The sequence below is a fragment of the Ceratotherium simum genome, chromosome 15 (genome assembly GCF_057802395.1).
Source record: "Ceratotherium simum simum isolate JZ-2026a chromosome 15, ASM5780239v1, whole genome shotgun sequence".
NCBI classification, from domain to species: domain Eukaryota; kingdom Metazoa; phylum Chordata; class Mammalia; order Perissodactyla; family Rhinocerotidae; genus Ceratotherium; species Ceratotherium simum.
In genome coordinates this window covers 59265118-59282746 of record NC_141914.1, presented here as the reverse complement: position 1 = coordinate 59282746, position 17629 = coordinate 59265118, and the positions used below count along the sequence as shown (strand labels likewise).

General features: G+C 52.8%; 1 protein-coding gene across 1 annotated transcript; it reads right to left on the bottom strand.

Annotated features, from left to right (window-relative positions):
• Positions 1-286: 286 nt before the first annotated feature.
• LOC106800200 (ral guanine nucleotide dissociation stimulator-like) lies at positions 287-16100 on the bottom strand. Its single transcript, XM_087439448.1, has 14 exons — positions 15755-16100; positions 9621-9728; positions 8799-8883; positions 8025-8232; positions 6478-6665; positions 5947-6335; positions 4977-5192; positions 4514-4617; positions 3941-4010; positions 2324-2392; positions 1809-1883; positions 1208-1240; positions 708-829; positions 287-500 (listed from the first exon to the last, which is right to left on the bottom strand). Exons 1-14 carry the CDS (start codon positions 15764-15766, stop codon positions 464-466), a joined length of 1716 nt encoding a protein of 571 aa, XP_087295574.1. The 5' UTR covers positions 15767-16100; the 3' UTR covers positions 287-463.
• Positions 16101-17629: the final 1529 nt, after the last annotated feature.

Here is a 17629-nt window from a genome sequence, read left to right as displayed (position 1 = left end):
CCCAGCGTCATGACACTGAAATGAACCTGTCCTCTGAGGAGGGGGTCTTGGGGGTCTCCTTCAGTAGCCAGGGAGGGGAGCTGGCCCCTCTCCCTTCTCCCACATACAATAATCTGATGACTGTACAATCTCTTAATTCAAGGAGGAATCTGACAGTCAGTACAGCATTTAAATTGGCATAGGAAGTAGAAGAACCAAACCACAACTCCCAGGCTGTAATCAAATAGGAATTTAATGTAACAATATTCAAATCTAGCGTTAACTATTTACAATGAAATATCGCTTCTACAAAGAGATAAAGCGGCCTTGGGGAAGAGGTGGCAGGGAGATGGGGCTAGTGCTCCCCGAGTGCCCTGGCTGTGTCCCAACTGCAGGGGGTGAGGTCGTACTAGCACTGGGCACTCCTTCAGTCCTCGGCTTGATGGTGGCTGTGTCCTCTTGGCCTTGAGAGTTCTCTGGCCAACTAGGAGCGGGGCTCCAGCAGGCACGACAGCATGTAGCTACAGGACAGAGTGGCACCTGTGACCTACCAGAGTCCACAGTCCAGGTATCCCTCCCAGCATCCGCCCAGCAGCTGGAGCCCAGGTGCCCGGGCTGTCACCACGCCACAAGGTCAGGGCTGAGGAGGGAGCCATGGACACGGACTGTCTGGACTGGCCAGCAGGGAGAGGCCACCTCCACCCTCCCCATCTCTGGTCCGGCCTCACCTCTCATTCTCACTGAGCCGCTCCATGTCGGAGAACCAGGCCCCAAATCGCTCCTCGGGCTCTAGGTTGTAATCCTCGGCTGCCTCCTGGAGCTGCACGATCTCCATCATTACTTTGTGCTCCTGGGACCAGAGGGAAGGAGGGATGCACACAGAGCCTGCTGGGGGATGCTGCAGGGCCCTGAGGCAGTGAGGAGTGGGGCAGTGGACTGGTCCTGGGGCTTTGCTCACGTGGGAACCTCCTTCCCTCCAACTCCATCCAGGCCCTACCTGTACTCAGAGATGGGGATAAACAGCCCCTCCTCCAGGAAGTTTCCCTTGATGCCATCGCCCTACCCCCACCCACCTGCTGGGTGGCTCTCCCACTTCTCTGTTATCCAAATCTCTCGATACATGATACTCGGAGGATGCAGGGGATGGAGCCCAGGAGTGATCTGCCCAGGGGCACCTCTGATTTCCACTCCTCCTCCCTCCCCCACAGGGACTGCCACAGCTGCTCACCTTTTTCTTTTTCTGGTAGTTGACCACATTCCCCTGGAAGGCAGATAGCCAAAGTCCATCAGAGAGAGCCCCCTAGCCATGACTAGCCCCCTATGCCCACCCCTTCTCATGCTGCACTACTGCCAGGTCCCAGGAGGGGGCCGGGCATGCACAGACAACAGGACTTGGACCTAGGCCAGGCTCTGGGCTCCAGGGAAGGGAGGACATGGGGGCTGAGGTTCAGGGACCCTGTAGCCCAAGCCTCGCTGATGACAGACAGGGAGGCTGAGGCCTCAGGCAGGGAGGGGCTGCTCCATCCTTGATGTGTTACTTGTTTTGGAGGGGCCCAACGTCTCTCGCGTCCCTCAAACAAGTCCTCCTGCAGCTCTGCAGTCAGGCAGCTCTGCTGCTTCATCAGCCTGGGGAACTGGGGTGCGGGTGTCATGTGCAGACTTTGTTCCCTCATCCCTAAGATGTGCATGATGGCCCAGCTCACAGGGGTGGCGGTGAGGCTCTCATGAGAGGAAGTTACCGAGTTCAGACCACTCAGGGCTCAGTAGTGCGGCTCTCTCTTCCCGAGCCCCAATCCTGGTCACCCCTGCCCTGCCCCCGGCTCACCCACCTCCAGATAATCCTCCATCGCAGCGTCCAGCATCACTAGCTCAGTTAGGATGGCACCAAGGAAGGGGACGACAGCCTGTGCCATTGGGGTTGGATGGGATGAGACCCTGGTCTCAGGTGTCCCCAAGGTCCCTCCCCTGAAACCTCTCATCCTCAACCTCCTGGCCCACGCCGAGGTTCCCAAGTGGAGCATCCTCAACCCTTAATAGCCTCCCCTCATTCCCCACCCCTCACACTTCAAGAACACCCGACTCCTCCTCATCACCTCCCAGGGCCTGCTTTTGGCCAATCACAGGGTATTTGATCCTTGTGATCCCTCCACACTCCTAAGTCCATCCTGCACCAGCTCTCCAGGCCCTCCTCCTGGTCACTTCTAAGGGAGGATTTCAGGCACTGTGACAAAGGAGGCAGGGCTGCAGGAGGAAGGCCCCTCCTCTCTGGATTGGAGGCCTCCAGCTGGGAGGGCAGAACCCCTCTCCTCTGACCCTGGAGCCCTTCCCCCACAGGCACACTCACCTTCTTCTGCAGCCTCTTCTGGCCTCTCTGGAGGTTCATCAGCAGGGTGGCAAACTTGGAGGGCCGCTTCTGCCAGGATGGAGGACAGGGTCAACCAGGCCATACTCCCCTCATCCCCTTTGTCCTCAGCACCACTGGCCTCAGACCCTGGACATCTGAACCAAGTCAGCTGGTACCAATGCTACTCCATCCTCCATTAAGCTCTGATTCTAGAACAATCCCAGCTCCAACAGTCACTCAGTGTGTGACCTTGGGGCTGCGGCCTGTCCTCCTTGAGGCTGTTTCCTCATCTGGAAAGTGTGAGAACTCATCTACCTCACGGGTTCTCCTGAGGACTCGTGGTCGTGTGACCATCATCACGGTTCTCGCCCTCACCCCTCCAGATGGAGCAGGGCAGAAAGCACCACACATCCCTTTCCTCCCTTTTCCCTCATCCCCGCTCTGTGAGGCCTGCACCACATGATCCTCATCCCTCCATTTCCCAGATGAGGACAGAGGCCCAAAGAGGCATAGTGAGTTGCTTAGGGGCCCACAGAGCAGAGACCGCTTGCCCAGCACAGCCAGAGATGCTGTTCCTGCTGCACTCCCCTAACCCCCAGCCCCACCGCTGACCAGAGTCCTGTCCTCTGGGCTCTCAAGTTGTGCCCTGACCCCCATCTGGGCCGAGCCACGGATGGGGAAGGACAGGGTGTCTCGGGAACCTGGTTGAGTGGCTCCTGCTGCCCCAGCCCACGGGAGTCTCTGCCCTGCAGACTGGAACTGAGGCCAAGCCAAAGCCTTCAGGTCCCCAAGGAACCCCTCAGGATGGTCCCCTGCTCTGCAGTATTTCTTCTTCCACACAGTAATAGGAACCCCCGAGGTGCCACCACTGATTGATGGTGTAGAGCGTAACAGGATGCTTTTCTTCCTCTTTTACGTGAAGCATATGAGGTCTACTCATGAAGGATCCAAGAAGATTCCATCAGTTCCCCAGACACCTCTCATAAGCCACCTGGGCACGATTTAGTTCTGACTAGGCACCAGGTGAGATTCCTGACTGTGACAGACAAGCAGTGAGAGCTCTAGGGGCCCAGTGTGGAGTCACAGAGGCACACACATCCGTCTCTGCCCCAGCCATTTGGACCCAAGGCTGGGCAGCCTTTGCACACCTGGCCCAAGGGAAACCCCCTGCAGTGCCCTTCCCTGTGGCTGGCAGGGTGCCCTCCACTTGGAGGCGTGGTGAAGACAGAGGAGCAGCAGGGGCCTGGCTTCCTGAGGACAGACTGCACTGGCTTAGGGAAGAAAGGTACCCCACCCACCCCATCCACCCCACAGCCTGGAAGAAGCTAAGTGCCAGCAGCGTGGACCAGCACGGAAAGCAGCACCTGCTAAACTGGCCAGCTCAGCATCCCCTCCTGGAAATCCCAGCCACCACCACTTCATGCCATGACCAGGGCCTCCCACCCTTCACACCCCTCCCCCACCTGCCCATGCAACAAACAGATCCCAACTTCCTGTTCATCCAGGAGAGATCAGAACTTTTCACAGAAACTTTGAGAAACTAAAACACCACATCCTGCCCAGTCCCCCTCCCCCCTCACCCCTCCTCTCCTTCCAGACCTCCAGCCTCCACTCTACCTTGATGAGCAGTTCCCAGCCCACTGCGTTGTCTTCATTACAGAGCTTTTTAAATTTTTGGCAGCTCTTCCTGAGGGTAGGGCAAAGAAGGAAGGAGAAGTTGGGGAATAATGTGGGGGCTGGGGAGTATGAGTGCAGATTCCTTCTATATGAGCACCTCAAAGCTCCAAACTGCCCGGATGAGGGTTGTCACTGGGTTCCTCTGAGCACTAAGGTCTCCATGGACCACGGAGGGGGCTCTCGTGTTGGTCACCTGGGGTCTCCATTCGCATGTCTCCTGAGAAGCTCTGTGTCGACCAGTTTGTTTTCAGTTGGGCATAGAGCTCTGGGCTATATTGGGAAGACTTGAAAATCTCCAGTGTGGCTCAACCCACTCTCTGCCATTAAGGAAACTGAGTCCTGAAGCAGAACTGCTGGCCTAAGGTCCCGGGGAGGATCAGAGACCCTGCCCACCAGCCCAGTCCGGTCCCCAGGTTTGCTGCCTCCCAGGAGGCCCCAGCTGACTAGGGGCCATGGCAGCCATGTGGGAGATGCCTCCTCCCCCTGGTCCTCCTGTGGAGAGACACCACCCACCTGGACACTTTCCCCCAGGTCTTCTTGAGACGGTGTATGGACACGCTCTGCAGGGCGGAGAGGATGGCGTGCAGGGAGGAGATGTTCCTCAAGGCCTGGCACTCCTGAGGAAGGGGAGAGAATGAGCTGTGAGCGGGAGCAGGAGCCCGATTTGCTCTAGCTGCAGTCCCCCTCCATTCCAGTCTCCCCTCCCGGGTGGGACAGACGCCCAGGGAGCCAGGCAGGGCACAGTCGGCCCCAAAGACTCACACTTCCAGGGAGGAGGATTGTAGCTCAACCCAAGGAAGGAGCCAGGTGGGAAGTGAGCACCCCACCACTGGGACATGTGAGTCAGGGTCAGCGGCCCCTGGCAGGAAGGGCCTAGGGACCGTGCAGGGGCTTAGCCCACAGACTTCAATCCTGAGAGCTGATAAAGGAGAAGAGGCAGTTCCGAAGGCTCTGGAGAGGGCCTCCCACAGCGTACCCTGGCCACCTGAATCCAGTGCTCCACCACCCTGGCTCTGTCCCGGGCCGTCATGCTTGGGTCCCCGAGGCAGGAGGTGACAACACAGTTGGCCACACTGTTGAACTGCACGACTGTGGCACGAACGGTGGGCGCCAGGTGCTCATTGCCAGGCTTGTTCCTCTTGCTCCAGGTGGAGCCCAGGCACTGAGAGGGCACCACGTTCTTGAACAGTTCCTGGGGAGCAGGGGAATGTCACTCGGCCGTGCCACAGCCCAGCTTTGTGTCCCTGGCAGGGGTCACCAGTCAGAGCTGGAGCTCAGGAAGCTGGGGCTGTGTTCTGAGCCCTGTGGGAGCCCTGGGTTTCATTCTCCATTCACTGAGGCATCCCATCACAGGATGACCCAGGACCCCATACTGGGGGCGAAGAGAGGGGAGCACTGCACCCAGCCCAGCCCCACTAACTGCAGGCTCCAGAGGGCTGCTCAACTTGGCTCATCCCAAGAGGGCATCATCCACCCATCCTGATCGTCCTCTGCTCCCACTCTCCACTCAGATGCGCCTGCATGTGGGGCCGCTACAGACACGAGCTTTGTTCGTGTGTCTCTCTTTTAGTGAAGTCCACATCTGGTGCCTAGTAAGTGATGAGGCTGTGGAGCCTCCTGGGCAGATGAGTGGGTTGCCCCTGGACCTGGCTGCACTCAGTGAGTTCTCCTCCCCGCCTCTTGGGCCAGGCCCCACCAGCTTTCTATCTGTTCTACCGCATTTACTCTGCACAGCTACTCTGTGCAGCAGGTCCTGGTACTTCCTGTCTCTATGGTTTGAAGGTGCACAGAGAAGGCTTGGGAATTGCCCAGACCACAAGGCTGGGAAGTGGGGCAGCTGGGATTTGGACCCAGATCATAGGAACACAAAAGGGGAAAGCAGGTGTGGGGCAGCTGATGGCAGAGGGAAGGCTTGCCCCTCCCCACCCTCAGAGCCAGATGCTCACTGCGTCCATGACAGTCAACTGTTCTGCCACCGCCCTTGGAGAGAAGGCCATGAGGCTAAGCGTCTCCTCATGTGGCTGCTTCTTACTGGCCGCACGCCAGGGACAGGAAGGCTCTGGAGCTGGAGGTGACTCTGCCTCTGTGATCAGAGCTGGAGATGGAAATCCCAGCAGACCTGCTGGCCCCGTTGGCTCCAGTTCAGGACCTGGCACTTGAGCTGGAGCTGATGACGGCACCCGCTCCGCTTCTGGAGCAGCTGATGGAGGTGCTGCTGGCTCTAGTGCGGCAAGTGACGGGAGAAATAGAACTGGAGCCACGTGTGGCTCCAGATGTGGCCCTTGCTCTGGCTGTGCAGCTGGCAGAAGCGAGGGAGCTGGTGCTGGAGCAGAAGGAAGACAAAGGGTCACCTACAAAACTGACTTTCCATGTGCCCTTCCCCAAAGAGGAAGGATCCCACGGCCTTTAAAGGAATACCCAGTCATGACCCACCCCCTGGGGTAGTCTTCCCAACCTGCAGCCCCCCTTACCCGCTGACTCGGCCTCAGTGGCCTGGAAAAGCTCCAACTGGATGAGGAAAGGGGTGGCATGGTGCTTCTGGCCCAAGCCAGGCAGGATGTCCTGCATACATGCCAACTTTAGGTTGAACCCGGAACGGTGCAGGTGCTGCCAGATATCCTGGGGAGACGGCTCAGGCCAGGTGCCCAAGATGGGAGAGAGGGCGCTGGGGAGAGTCCCGTGTGGGGCAGAGTCAGAGGCCCGGCCTTGCATTCCACACTGTGTTCCCAGAGCACCTTCTCTGTGTCTGGGCCCAGAGCACGGCCAAGCCTAGTCCAACCCCTCTGTGGCTGTCCTTGCAGTGGAAGGCCTGCTCATCAAACAGGTCTAACAGAGAGCCTGTGTAAGGCTGCTCTTCCAACTGACACTCTTCTCCTGAAGGGCCTGGGCAGGGCCTACCCCATCCTCCATGCACTTGAGCATCAGGACTGAGGTTTGAGCAGACTTGTGAGCAGGCTGCTCACCACACCTACTATTCTGAGCCCCGATGGTGGTGGTTAGGAGATGTGCATGTGGAGAGGGCAGGCAGAGGGAGAGGGAACCGTGGAAGCGATGGTCTCTCAGTGGCCAACTCAGCCCAGCCTCTCCTCTGCTTCCCAGGGGTGCTGGGACCCCACCCACAGCTCTCTCTGACTCATTTCTTCCCGTAGGGGAAGCCCCCAGACCTCAGCCCTCCCACAGAAATCCAAACATCTGTGAGATCCAGCCTTCTGCCAGTCGCTCCCCAAGCACAGTCCTCATAGCCCCCCAACCCCTTCTGTGGAGACGGGAGGCCCTCCTTCTGGAGCCAAAGACCACTCATGATTTTAATTGATCATGAAGTCCATCATTGTGGTCAGACTATGAGAGGATGCATCCATATCTAGAGGGAGCCAGGGGGTGTCACATCTAATGGACTGTGGACATGACTACTTATGACATCTAGAAGCGACTATGAGGCTCTCAGCCTAGAAGTGAGCCGCAGGGATTGTATCTGCTTCATTCATTGGATTATCTCAGTGTCTAGAAAAGTGCCTGCCGTAGTAGGTGCTTAATACACATAGTTGACTGAATGAACCCCAACCAGATCCTTCCCAGTTATCTGAGTGAGCCTGGGCTCCTCTGCTGCCCCCAGAGATCACGAATCTGGACTCGCCAAAGGCAAGAACCAGGATCAGCTAGAGGAAATCTCAACATTCTCTGCCAAACGGGGAAACAGTTCTCTTTCCAGGTGTTTTCCAAACTCAGTAAGGCCACAGGCCAGTGAGGGGTAAGGCAGAGAGCTTCTTCAATGGGGACAGGGAAACAATAAATGTGAGGACACACAGCATGACCAGCAGCCCTTTCTCTAGAGCCAGGCAGCAGGTAAGCAACTGCCATGGCTTCTGCCATGATTTCCTACAATGACCCTATGAGCTTCATCCTCTTACCACCCCACCATTCAGATGAGCAAAGTGAAGCTCAGCGAGGTGTGGTGACATTCCCAGGACACACAGCTAGTAGGCGGGAGACTCACCACTGTGCTGTGGAGGGGGTGGGCACTCACCGATGGAACAGCTGGCCCAGGACCTGTGGGCTGGCGGTGAAGGCCTGGTACACGCACGAGAAGGTGGTCACGGAGATGTTTCTACCCTGGAAGGATGGTAGCAGGGAGTCTGCCACCTTCTCCACTGTGCCGGCCTTGAGGGTCAGCATCGTGCGGGCCTCATCCACGGACAGGGTGGATTCCTTTTCATAACACAGGGACAAAGAGGGACATATAGTCAGTGGTGTCACCATGAACCACCAGGAGGATCAGGGTCTGGAGCTCAGACCTGAAACTCCCTGCACCTCAGGAACCTGTGTGAGTGGGACATGAGTGTCCACCTTGAAAAAGGATTTGGGTTTCAAGCACATTTGAGTTTTAGGGGAATGATAAACACGTGGCACCTTGAAGGCCTTCTGTCACCTGAGGAACACTAGCACCTCCCTGGATTCAGAGCCTGTATTAAGAGCATTGTCCCAGTGAGTCATCAATAAACACCCCACTGTAGATATGGGAAAACAGAAGGTTGGGATTTCACATAGCTGCTCAAGACCATGCAGGTCAGAACTGAGAGCCACCCGAGGCTTGGGCTGCATGACGCTCCCTTTAAGCTCCTGAGGCTTGGTCCGCTCCTGACGTGGAGGAGAAGGGTCAGGGGACACCACACTCCTTGGAGGACCCTGCAGAGTCACCTGACTCAAGTGTGGGTTCTGGGCCCGCCCTGACCATCTCTGGTCCTGGGATGGAGACCCATCTCTGCGTGCTCTCACCCCAGACCAGCACTGGATGCTGTGTTGGCCTGATGCACCTGCCCCGTGTCCACACATATGGAGTAATTAAACCTGTCAACCAGCTCCTCAACGATGTCCTGGGAGGCATTCTGCAAAGTCAGAGCCCGGGAGCAGGCCAGGAGGCTTTAGGGACCTTCTACCTGATCTGTGGTTCTATGTTATGGTAGGCCTAGCAAACTAACACAGTCTATTAGGACACACTTAAGCTGTTCCCTGCAGCACTGCTGAAATGGTAACAGAATTGAGTCATGTCAAGGTCCAACAGCATTGAAAGGATGAATTGCTGTGGCAAATGCCCTCCGTTAGGGAACATTATGAAGTCACCTAAGGCCACAGCTCCTGACCTGACAGGCCCACAGTGAGGTGTGTTCTGTGAGACGACAAGATGTAGAGAAACGTACAGAATCACGTAATCTCACCCCATCCCCGTTGTGTATAAATCCCCCCAGCAAGTGTGATGGTTTGTGAGGCTTGGAGAAGGTCTACAAGGATAGTGTTGCTGACAGCCAACAGGATCCAGCCGGGAAGTGAAAACAACCAAAACAGGGCGAACTGCTAAGGTATCCGTGACCTCGTGAAAAGTGAAAACAACATTAAATATCTTCTCAACGATTCCAACAAATATGTGAAGAGTGTCTTTCTACCCTACCACATAGCGGGTTGGGGAAGTGGAGGTCCAGATTCCTTAGGGAGTGGGCCTGTAGGACGCCCAGTTGGGAAAGCCATGGGAGGTCCCAGGGGAGTCCTCAGATTTGTGCCTGGGTTGTCGGCTCGCCCTGATCATCTTGGGGTCCTGGGTGCGGAGACCCACTGCTCATGCTCTCACCTCAGACCAGCCCTGGATGGTGGTGGGCTGTTGCACCTGCCCCTTTTCCAGGGGCCTTGAGTTGTTGATACCATCGGATAGCTCCTCAAAGATCTCCTGGGGAGAGTTCTGGAAAGATAGTGCCCGGTAGTCGGGCCAGGAGGCATCAGGGGCCTGCCTGGACATTGCCACCGGGGGACACCCCCATGAGAAATTCTGTTCCCTACTTCAGGCACAGAGGGGCATCTGCAAAGACATCCAGCCAGGGAGGGAAGCAGATCAAACCTCTAGGTCTCGCGATTAACACAGGGCCGAGGAGCTTGGTCCCCAGCACTCGCCTTCACAGCCTGCCAGCCATGACCTGGGGTATGAATACAACAGACTGGCCAGGCTCACAACACATGACAACCTGCTCCTGCTCTGGAAGGACTCATTCCTCACCCCCTGCCTCCCCCAACCCAAAACACACACACACACACACACACACACACACACACACACACAAATAAGGGGCAAGGGGTGTGGGGCTGCTCAGGTGGGATCACAGTTGTGGCCTGCCCTGCACTGGGCTGTACTGGGCTGCCCCATGTTACCTCTGGGCCCCTCCTGCCAAACGGCCAGCAGTATTGGTGATGAAGCTTGAGCCAACCTCGATAGGAGGACAAAAGTCTCTGTCTCTGGGCTTTCCTGAGCCTAGAGCTTCTGAAGGCTGGGAGACAGCAGCAGAACATCCTGGCGTCTGAAGTGTCTCCAGCCAAATGAGCTGGATAGGGGGCTGTCTCTAGAATGTTGGTGCATGGTTACCAGATTTCAAAGTCTGTTGGGGTCTATCACCGAGGAAGTGAGGTCACTACTTCAAGATTCCATGACCTGGGCTGCTTCTTGCAATCAGACCTACCCAAAGTCCCCCATGTCATCTCCTCAGCTGTACACATGGAGCTAACACAGCCCACCCACAGGTACCCGGAAATGTACCGAGGGTCCTGGCTTTGAGGAGGCAGAGTTGAATTTAGACCTCCTTTATCTGACAAGTTCACTGTCCAGGAAAGCTCATTGTGCCTCTCAGGTCCTCCCCAGTCTCCAGACCTGCACTATGGGGATCAGGTTAGAATCTGCTTCCTAGGGACATCATCAGGTGTATAGGAGATCACATCTATACCACCTGTGAGCTGGTGTCGAGTGTATCTAAGGCAAAAACTCAGAAATGGAAGAATGACTAGAAGGGAAGTAGCAGGAATACCACTCAAAACAGGCCTGGGTTCCAGCAATCTGATATTGGAACAGGCACTTCAGTCCCTCTTGGCCTCATTTTAATGTCAGCACAACAAGAGGGTCGATGAATGAAACTCAGACACTGTCGTCCTCTGGATTAAAGCTCAATTGTTTCCTGTTCTAATGAGAATGAAACTCAAGTGCCTCATCCCGAACCACGGGGTGGGCAGCCTTCACACTGGCTCCCAGTGATCCCCACCCGTGGGACACACACCCCTTAAGGATTCCTGTGTGACCACTGAGTGCTCACTGACTGGCTCTCACCAATAGAACACAGCCCGTGTGATGGGATGCCATGTCTAAGTCTTCAACACAAAAAGTCTCTCACTTCCTTCTTCCCCTCTCTCTTGAGTTCCATCTCTCTCTCTCTCTCCCCTATCCCTGAGCTGGAGAATGAAACCAGATGTTTTGAGCTGTCATATATAGAGGCCCACATAGGAGAGAACCCAGGCAGTGCCCAGGCCAACAGACAGAAAGAACTCATGCTCTGAGTCTCAACTGCATCCTGAACCCTTTGCATGAGCTTGGGAGCAAATTCTCCGCCAGTCGAGCATCAGTGGAGGCTGCAGCCCCAGCCTGGAGACACCTGTGTGGAGGAACTGAGCTAATCCGGGTCTGGATTCCTCATCCACAAAAGTTGTGAGAGGGGAAATATTTGTGGTTTTCAGATGCGAGGGATTGGAACAAGGGTTTCAGGCCCCAGGATCTGGCCCTGCCCTCCCGCCTCCCCTCCTCTCTCCCGGCTGCCTCCAGCCGCACTGGCCACCTTTCTGACATCCTCTGGCCAAACCCCTCTTGCCCTTGCGTGTCAGCAGCAGTGGTGCCTCCTCCCTGACACACTGCTACCAGACTTGTGCAGGGCTGGCTCCCTCTTATTCTGTCCCAGCAGATGTCACCCCAGCGAGGCCTTTCAGACCCTCCCACCACCGACCCCCAGCCCTCCCTCACAGCCCCCTGCTTTGTTTCCCTCCAGCACTGGCTCTTTCCTTTCTCACATCTTTGCTTTCACACTTTTGTTCTAGTCTGTCCAGACTGGGAGCTCCTGGCAGGCAGGGACCACTCAGTCATTGTCAGCCCTGCATGGAGGCCCACCCGGGCACCCGGCACAGGGTGAGTGTCAGTGCGCAGTCGCCGAATGAATGGGAAAAGTGTGTCCCCTCCTCCTGCCTTTGACCAGCTCAGACTGTGGAGATGAACGCTGGTAATAGGAGGTGCAAGTTGTTCTGAGGCAGGGGACAGCCAGAAAGATCTCTGCACGACTCTTCACTGCTCCAGGAGCTGAGGCAGAGCTGAGTGGCAGTGTGTAAATTTAAGGTGTACAGCACTGTGACTTGTACATACACTGCGTAATGACACCAAAGTTCCACGTATATCCATCACCAAGAAGAAAAATCTTTTATCTTGTGATGAAAGTTTCAGGTTCTTCTCTCTTAGCACCTTTCAAATATACCACACAGCAGTGTTAACTTACACAGTGCTGTATGTCAATTAGATCTCAATAAAACTGAAAAACAAAACACAAAATCCTCAGTGGGCACCACTGACACGGGAGGCTGCCTGCCCCCTGGTAGCCAACACCAGCACTGCAGCCCAGGCAGGAACTCCACTACACAGGAAGGAACCTTTCCGTGGGTGTCCTCAAGGCAGAGGCTCTCCAGTGTTCCAGGGTAAAGGAGCAGGACCTGCAGGCTTCCGGGGCATGGGAGGAACCTCAGGAGACCACCTTCCTCCCCTTTATCTGTCCCCCACTCCGGGGTCCCCTCTTTACTCATGACGCCTCCTAACCTGAGCCAGGACAATGATTCCCCCCTACTTCCAAATGAGGACCCTCAGGGTCCAACAAGGACTCATCTTGTCCCTGGACTCTGGACTCAGTGTGCAGTGCTCTGGCATGTCCTTCTCTATCCCAAGTTCTCATCCACCCAAGCCACCAAGCCTCTCTCTGTTCTGAAGGCTCTCCAGGGGGTGGGAAAGGGTTTTCTCAGGCTCCCAGAGCACAGTGAGTCATCCATGGAGAACCAGTGCAGCAGACACTTTCTGAGCACGTGGGACGCATGGAGTCTCCCACAGGACGCACTCCACTCTACACAGGAGGACACCGAGGCCTTCTCTCCTGCACCCAGTGTCTACACGAGGGGAGGATGGGCTCACCAGAGTTCCAGGTGCCCACAGAGGCGGACTGCAGCACCCCAGTCCTGTGCTCTCCAGGCCTGGCCAGGGACGTCCCCGGAGCAGGTAGAAACCTAGGAACCTCAGGGATTCTTCTGTCCACCTCTGGGCGCCTGGGCGTGTCGCTAGGAGAATGGATGCTACCGCCCCATGGCAGAGGTGCCTCCAACCTTTCCCCTCTGCCCCTTGTCACTTCTCTGGTGTCTACTATTTCTTGACTGCACCTCCATGGTCCCCACAGCAGAAGTCAGTGTGAGCGTGCCTGTGCACGAGAGGATGAGAAGAGGAAAATGACCCCATATGGAGAGGGGTGGGCAGGGTTCTCCTTGGATCTTCAGGTTTCTCATTTCTAAAAGAAAACCTGAAGGGAAGGGGTTGAGCCTTGGCCAAGGAAGCTGGAGCCCTCCCTAATCTTCTGGATTCTGACCCCCTCCTGTGGTCTGGGTCAGTACCTGCCTCTTTTGGGCCACAGTTTCCCAATTGTACAGTGGGGGGTCAGGTGTGGAACAGCATGAGCATGTGCTCAGCCAGGAGAAGGTGTCACGCTCCATCAATACTGGGGGTGTCAGGGTGGTAAGCTGCTCAGACGAGCAGAGGCACACAATGCTCGCTATCACAGGGAGACATTAGGGAACAACCTGGCAGTCAGCCAGGCCTCCTGTCCAAGACGTGCAGACTAAAGGGGCATGTGCCAGGCCGAGCCCAGCCTTGCCAGGCACACACAGACAAGACACCTACGGCTCTGCTCATGTGACAGGTCTCCGTGCCCTTGCCCCCACTCCACGCTCTGCCGCTCTCTCTATTCCCAATAGAAGGGGACATTGGTGCTGGCCAGGCAAAAGCATGAGATACCAGCATCCTACAGTCTGCCTCCACGCCTGCCTCTGCCACTGTGCATAAGGGGATCTCTCTCAGAGGACAGTCCTCTCTGTCGAAGGTCACACAGGGCTTCCACGGCTAAACACGCACATTGGTTAGGAATAGATTCTGCCGCACAGTCGTGAACACCCTAAATAATAGCGGCACAAACATGAAAGAGTTGTGTCTTTCTCATGTAAATACCCATGGAGGTAGGCAGCCAAACTACTGCTGGAAACGTCACAACTCATCTGCCTTTCTGCTCCAGAATCTTAGGATGTGGTCTCCGTCATCAAGGTTGTCCATGGCCCAAGATGGCTGCTGGAGCGCCAGCCTTGACAAGCAGCCCTGTCTGCACGTCCCACCACCGGCAGGAGAACAGGAGGAGGGAAAGCTGGCCCTCCCAGCTCTGCCAGGTCCCTCTGGCAGCCTCCCCACAGTCCCACACCAGACTTCTGGTCACACATCATTGGCCTGCACTTCATCTGGTCACTCTTAGCTGCAAGACAGGTCAGAAACTTCATCTTTCAGTTTGTTGAATTGCTGCCTGAAAGAAAATGGATTCTCTGTTCTACAGGTTAAGAGAGGGTGGAAACGGTGGAAACCACCAGTGCTCTCTCCCTACACTAACCTTCCAGTTGAAGAGAAGATGAGGGGATTATCAGACAAATTGGGCGTTCCTTCATCTACCACAGCCTCTCTTTTCAGGTTGTTTATTCATTCTCACACAGCACAAAAAGTCTTGCTTCCAAATCGGTAAATATGAATGGGGTCCCTGCCTCTGTTCCCAGCAGGATGATCGGAAGCACTGCGTGGCTTTCACCTGCCTGTACCTTCTACGTAGATCTGAGCAAATCCTCCTATTTCGTAAATGGAGTGGGTCTGAGGATGCAGAGCCTTTTAGGCAAATAGCATGTTTTTCAAGAGCAGAGTCAATTTTGAATCCTGCAAATCCAACAAGTACAGCGCCTTGACCCGGCCCCTCCATTTCTACTCCAAGGAGACTTAGAACCTTCACGGTGAATATTACTAGTTAAAAGAATCCACACTAAAGAAAACTGATAATGGTTAAAATGGCACGTGGTAAAATTTATCAGTGACTAAATAGTGATAGAAGAAGAAATACATCTGAACACATTTTGATATGAATAATAAGATTCAGGAAAGTTGACTTGGTAGAAATAATGAGACCTAAACAAAACTCAGAATAGCAGAATCTGTAGTCAGTACATTATGATGGGGATTAAGAAAAATCTGTCCATTTGCATAAAAAATAATTGATTCTGAGAAAAAATAGTATCAGAGAATTAAAAATCAAAGGGATACACTAGAATTGTTTTACTGTGCTACATTTTAAAGAAATCAATCAAGGAATTAATAATTCTGTATTGCATATTTGAAAGTTGCTAATAGAGTAAATCATAGAGGTTCTCATCACAAGGAAAACAATATAAATCTTAATGATGATAGATGTTAACTAGACTTCTTGTAGTGATCATGTCCCAATAGATACAAAAAAATCATTATGTTGTAGACCTGAACCTAATATAAAAACATTTAAATTTAAATTTAAAATGTTTTCTTATGTTTTCTCTGAAAAATATATTGCAACAAAAATTTTTTAGTGTATTCTATAATTCTGATTTCAAGGTTCTATTAGGCACAGAAGGAAAACATTTAGTCTTTGAGACAACAATCAAAGTTGTCTCAGGTAAAAGAAATGAGATAAAATACCAGGGTCAAAATGGAAAAGTACAAATGACAAGTCTAAGTTGTCCTCTGCTCATTTCTTTGTATTTGCACTTTTTTAGTCAAATATTTTTGTTGAGGTAAAATACGCATAACAAAAGATTTACCATCTTAACCATTGTTATGTGTACATGTCATTAAGTTCATTAAGTTCATTTTCAGTGGATTACTTACAATAATATTGCTGTGCAACCATCACCACAATCCTTCTTCAGAACTCTTTTCATCTTGCAGAACAGAAACTCTATGCCCATTCATCAATAACTCCCCATTCCTCTCCTCCCAACCTCTGGCCAACACCATTCTGCTTTCTGTCTCTCTGAATCTGGCCATTTCAGGTACCTCATATAAGTGGAATCACACAGGGTTTGTATTTTGGGGACTGGCTTATTTCATTGAGCATAATATCCTGAAGGTTCATCCATGTTATATCATATCTCAGAATTACCTCCCCTTCCAAGGATGAATAATATGCTACCGTATGTATATACGTCATTTTGTTTATCCATTCATCCCTGGACAGATACTGGGTTACTTCCATGTTTTAGCTATTACGAACAATTTGAACATGGGTGTTCAAATATGTCTTTCAGACCATACTGTCAATTCTTTTGCATATATATCCAGAAGAGGAATTGCTGGGTCATATGGTAATTCTATTTTTAATATTTTTAAGGAACTGCCATACTGATTTCCACAGCAACTATACCATTTTACATTCCCACCACAGTGCACAAGGGGTCCAATTTCTCCACATCTTTGCCAACACTTGTTCTTTTCTTTTCTTCACCTATTTTTTTTATATAGTAGCCATCTTAACAGAAGGGAGGTGTAATCTCACTGTGTTTTTGATTTGCATTTCCCTAATGATTAGTGATGTTGAGCATCTTGTCATATGCTTGTTGACCATCTGCATAAATTACTTTGCTCATTTTTGATTTGGGTTGTTTTCTGTTGTTGAGTTTAGGAGTTCTCTATCTCTTCCGGATATTAAGAACTTCTCAGATACACGGGTTGCAAATATGGTCTCCCATCCTGTGGGCTGTGTTTTCACTCTGTTGATAATGTCTTCGAGGCACAAAAGCTTTTAATATTCATGAAGTCCAGTATGTTTATGTTTTATTTTATTGTCTGTGCCTTGGGTGTCATATCCATGAAATCATTGCCAAATCCTATTGTGTAAAGTTTTCTCCTATGTTTTCCTCTAAGAGTATGACAGTTTCAGCTCTTACATTCAGGTCTTTAATCCATTAGGAATTAAGCTTTATATGTGGCCTTAGGGAAGAGTCCAAGTTCATTCTTTTGCACATATATGTCCACTGCGTTAACCACCACTTGCTGAAAAAACTGTCATTTCCCCATAGAATAATCCTGGCAACCTTATTTCTGGGCTCTCTCTTCTGTTCCCTTGGTCTATATGTCTGTCTTTACGCCATTACAACGCTGTTTGGATATTGTAGATTTGTAGTAAGTTTTAAATCAGGAAGAATGAGTCCTCCAACTTAGTACTTCCTTTTGAAACTGTTGAGATATCTGGGCTTGCCTGAGATTCCACATGAATTTTAGGATGGGCTTTTTTCTATTTTGGTACAAAATATCATCGGGATTTGGATAAGGACTGTAGTGAACTTGTTGATCTCTTTCGATAACGTCGACATCTTAACAGCAAGGAGTCCTCCAATCCATGATCACGGGATGCCTCTCATTTCTAGTAGTGCGGGGTGGTTGTTCAGGTTGAGGTGACAGCGCTCTTCCATGTAGTCATGCGGGATCCCAGAATTCCTCCATACTGTGCCTTCACCATTGCCTTAGAACTCATCGACACCTGCATCCAGTCAACAGAGAGAAAAATGCATGTAAAACTCATGTGAGAAGTTTTCAAAGACTGAGTGTGGATGTAGCACACACTTCTTCCACTCCTGTCCATTGGCAAGAAGTACGGACTGAACCAGCAGACCCTAAGAAGTCAGGACTGCAGGCAG

What these genes read in the sequence shown, in the direction of transcription:
- LOC106800200 (XM_087439448.1), bottom strand. An exon ending in CCATCCAGGGCTGGTCTGAG is followed by an intron (nt 8,884 to 9,620) that starts GTGAGAGCATGA and finishes CTGACTTTGCAG; the next exon opens with AATGCCTCCCAGGACATCGT. An exon ending in AGTTGACTGTCATGGACGCA is followed by an intron (nt 5,193 to 5,946) that starts GTGAGCATCTGG and finishes CCTGCTCCCCAG; the next exon opens with GAACTGTTCAAGAACGTGGT.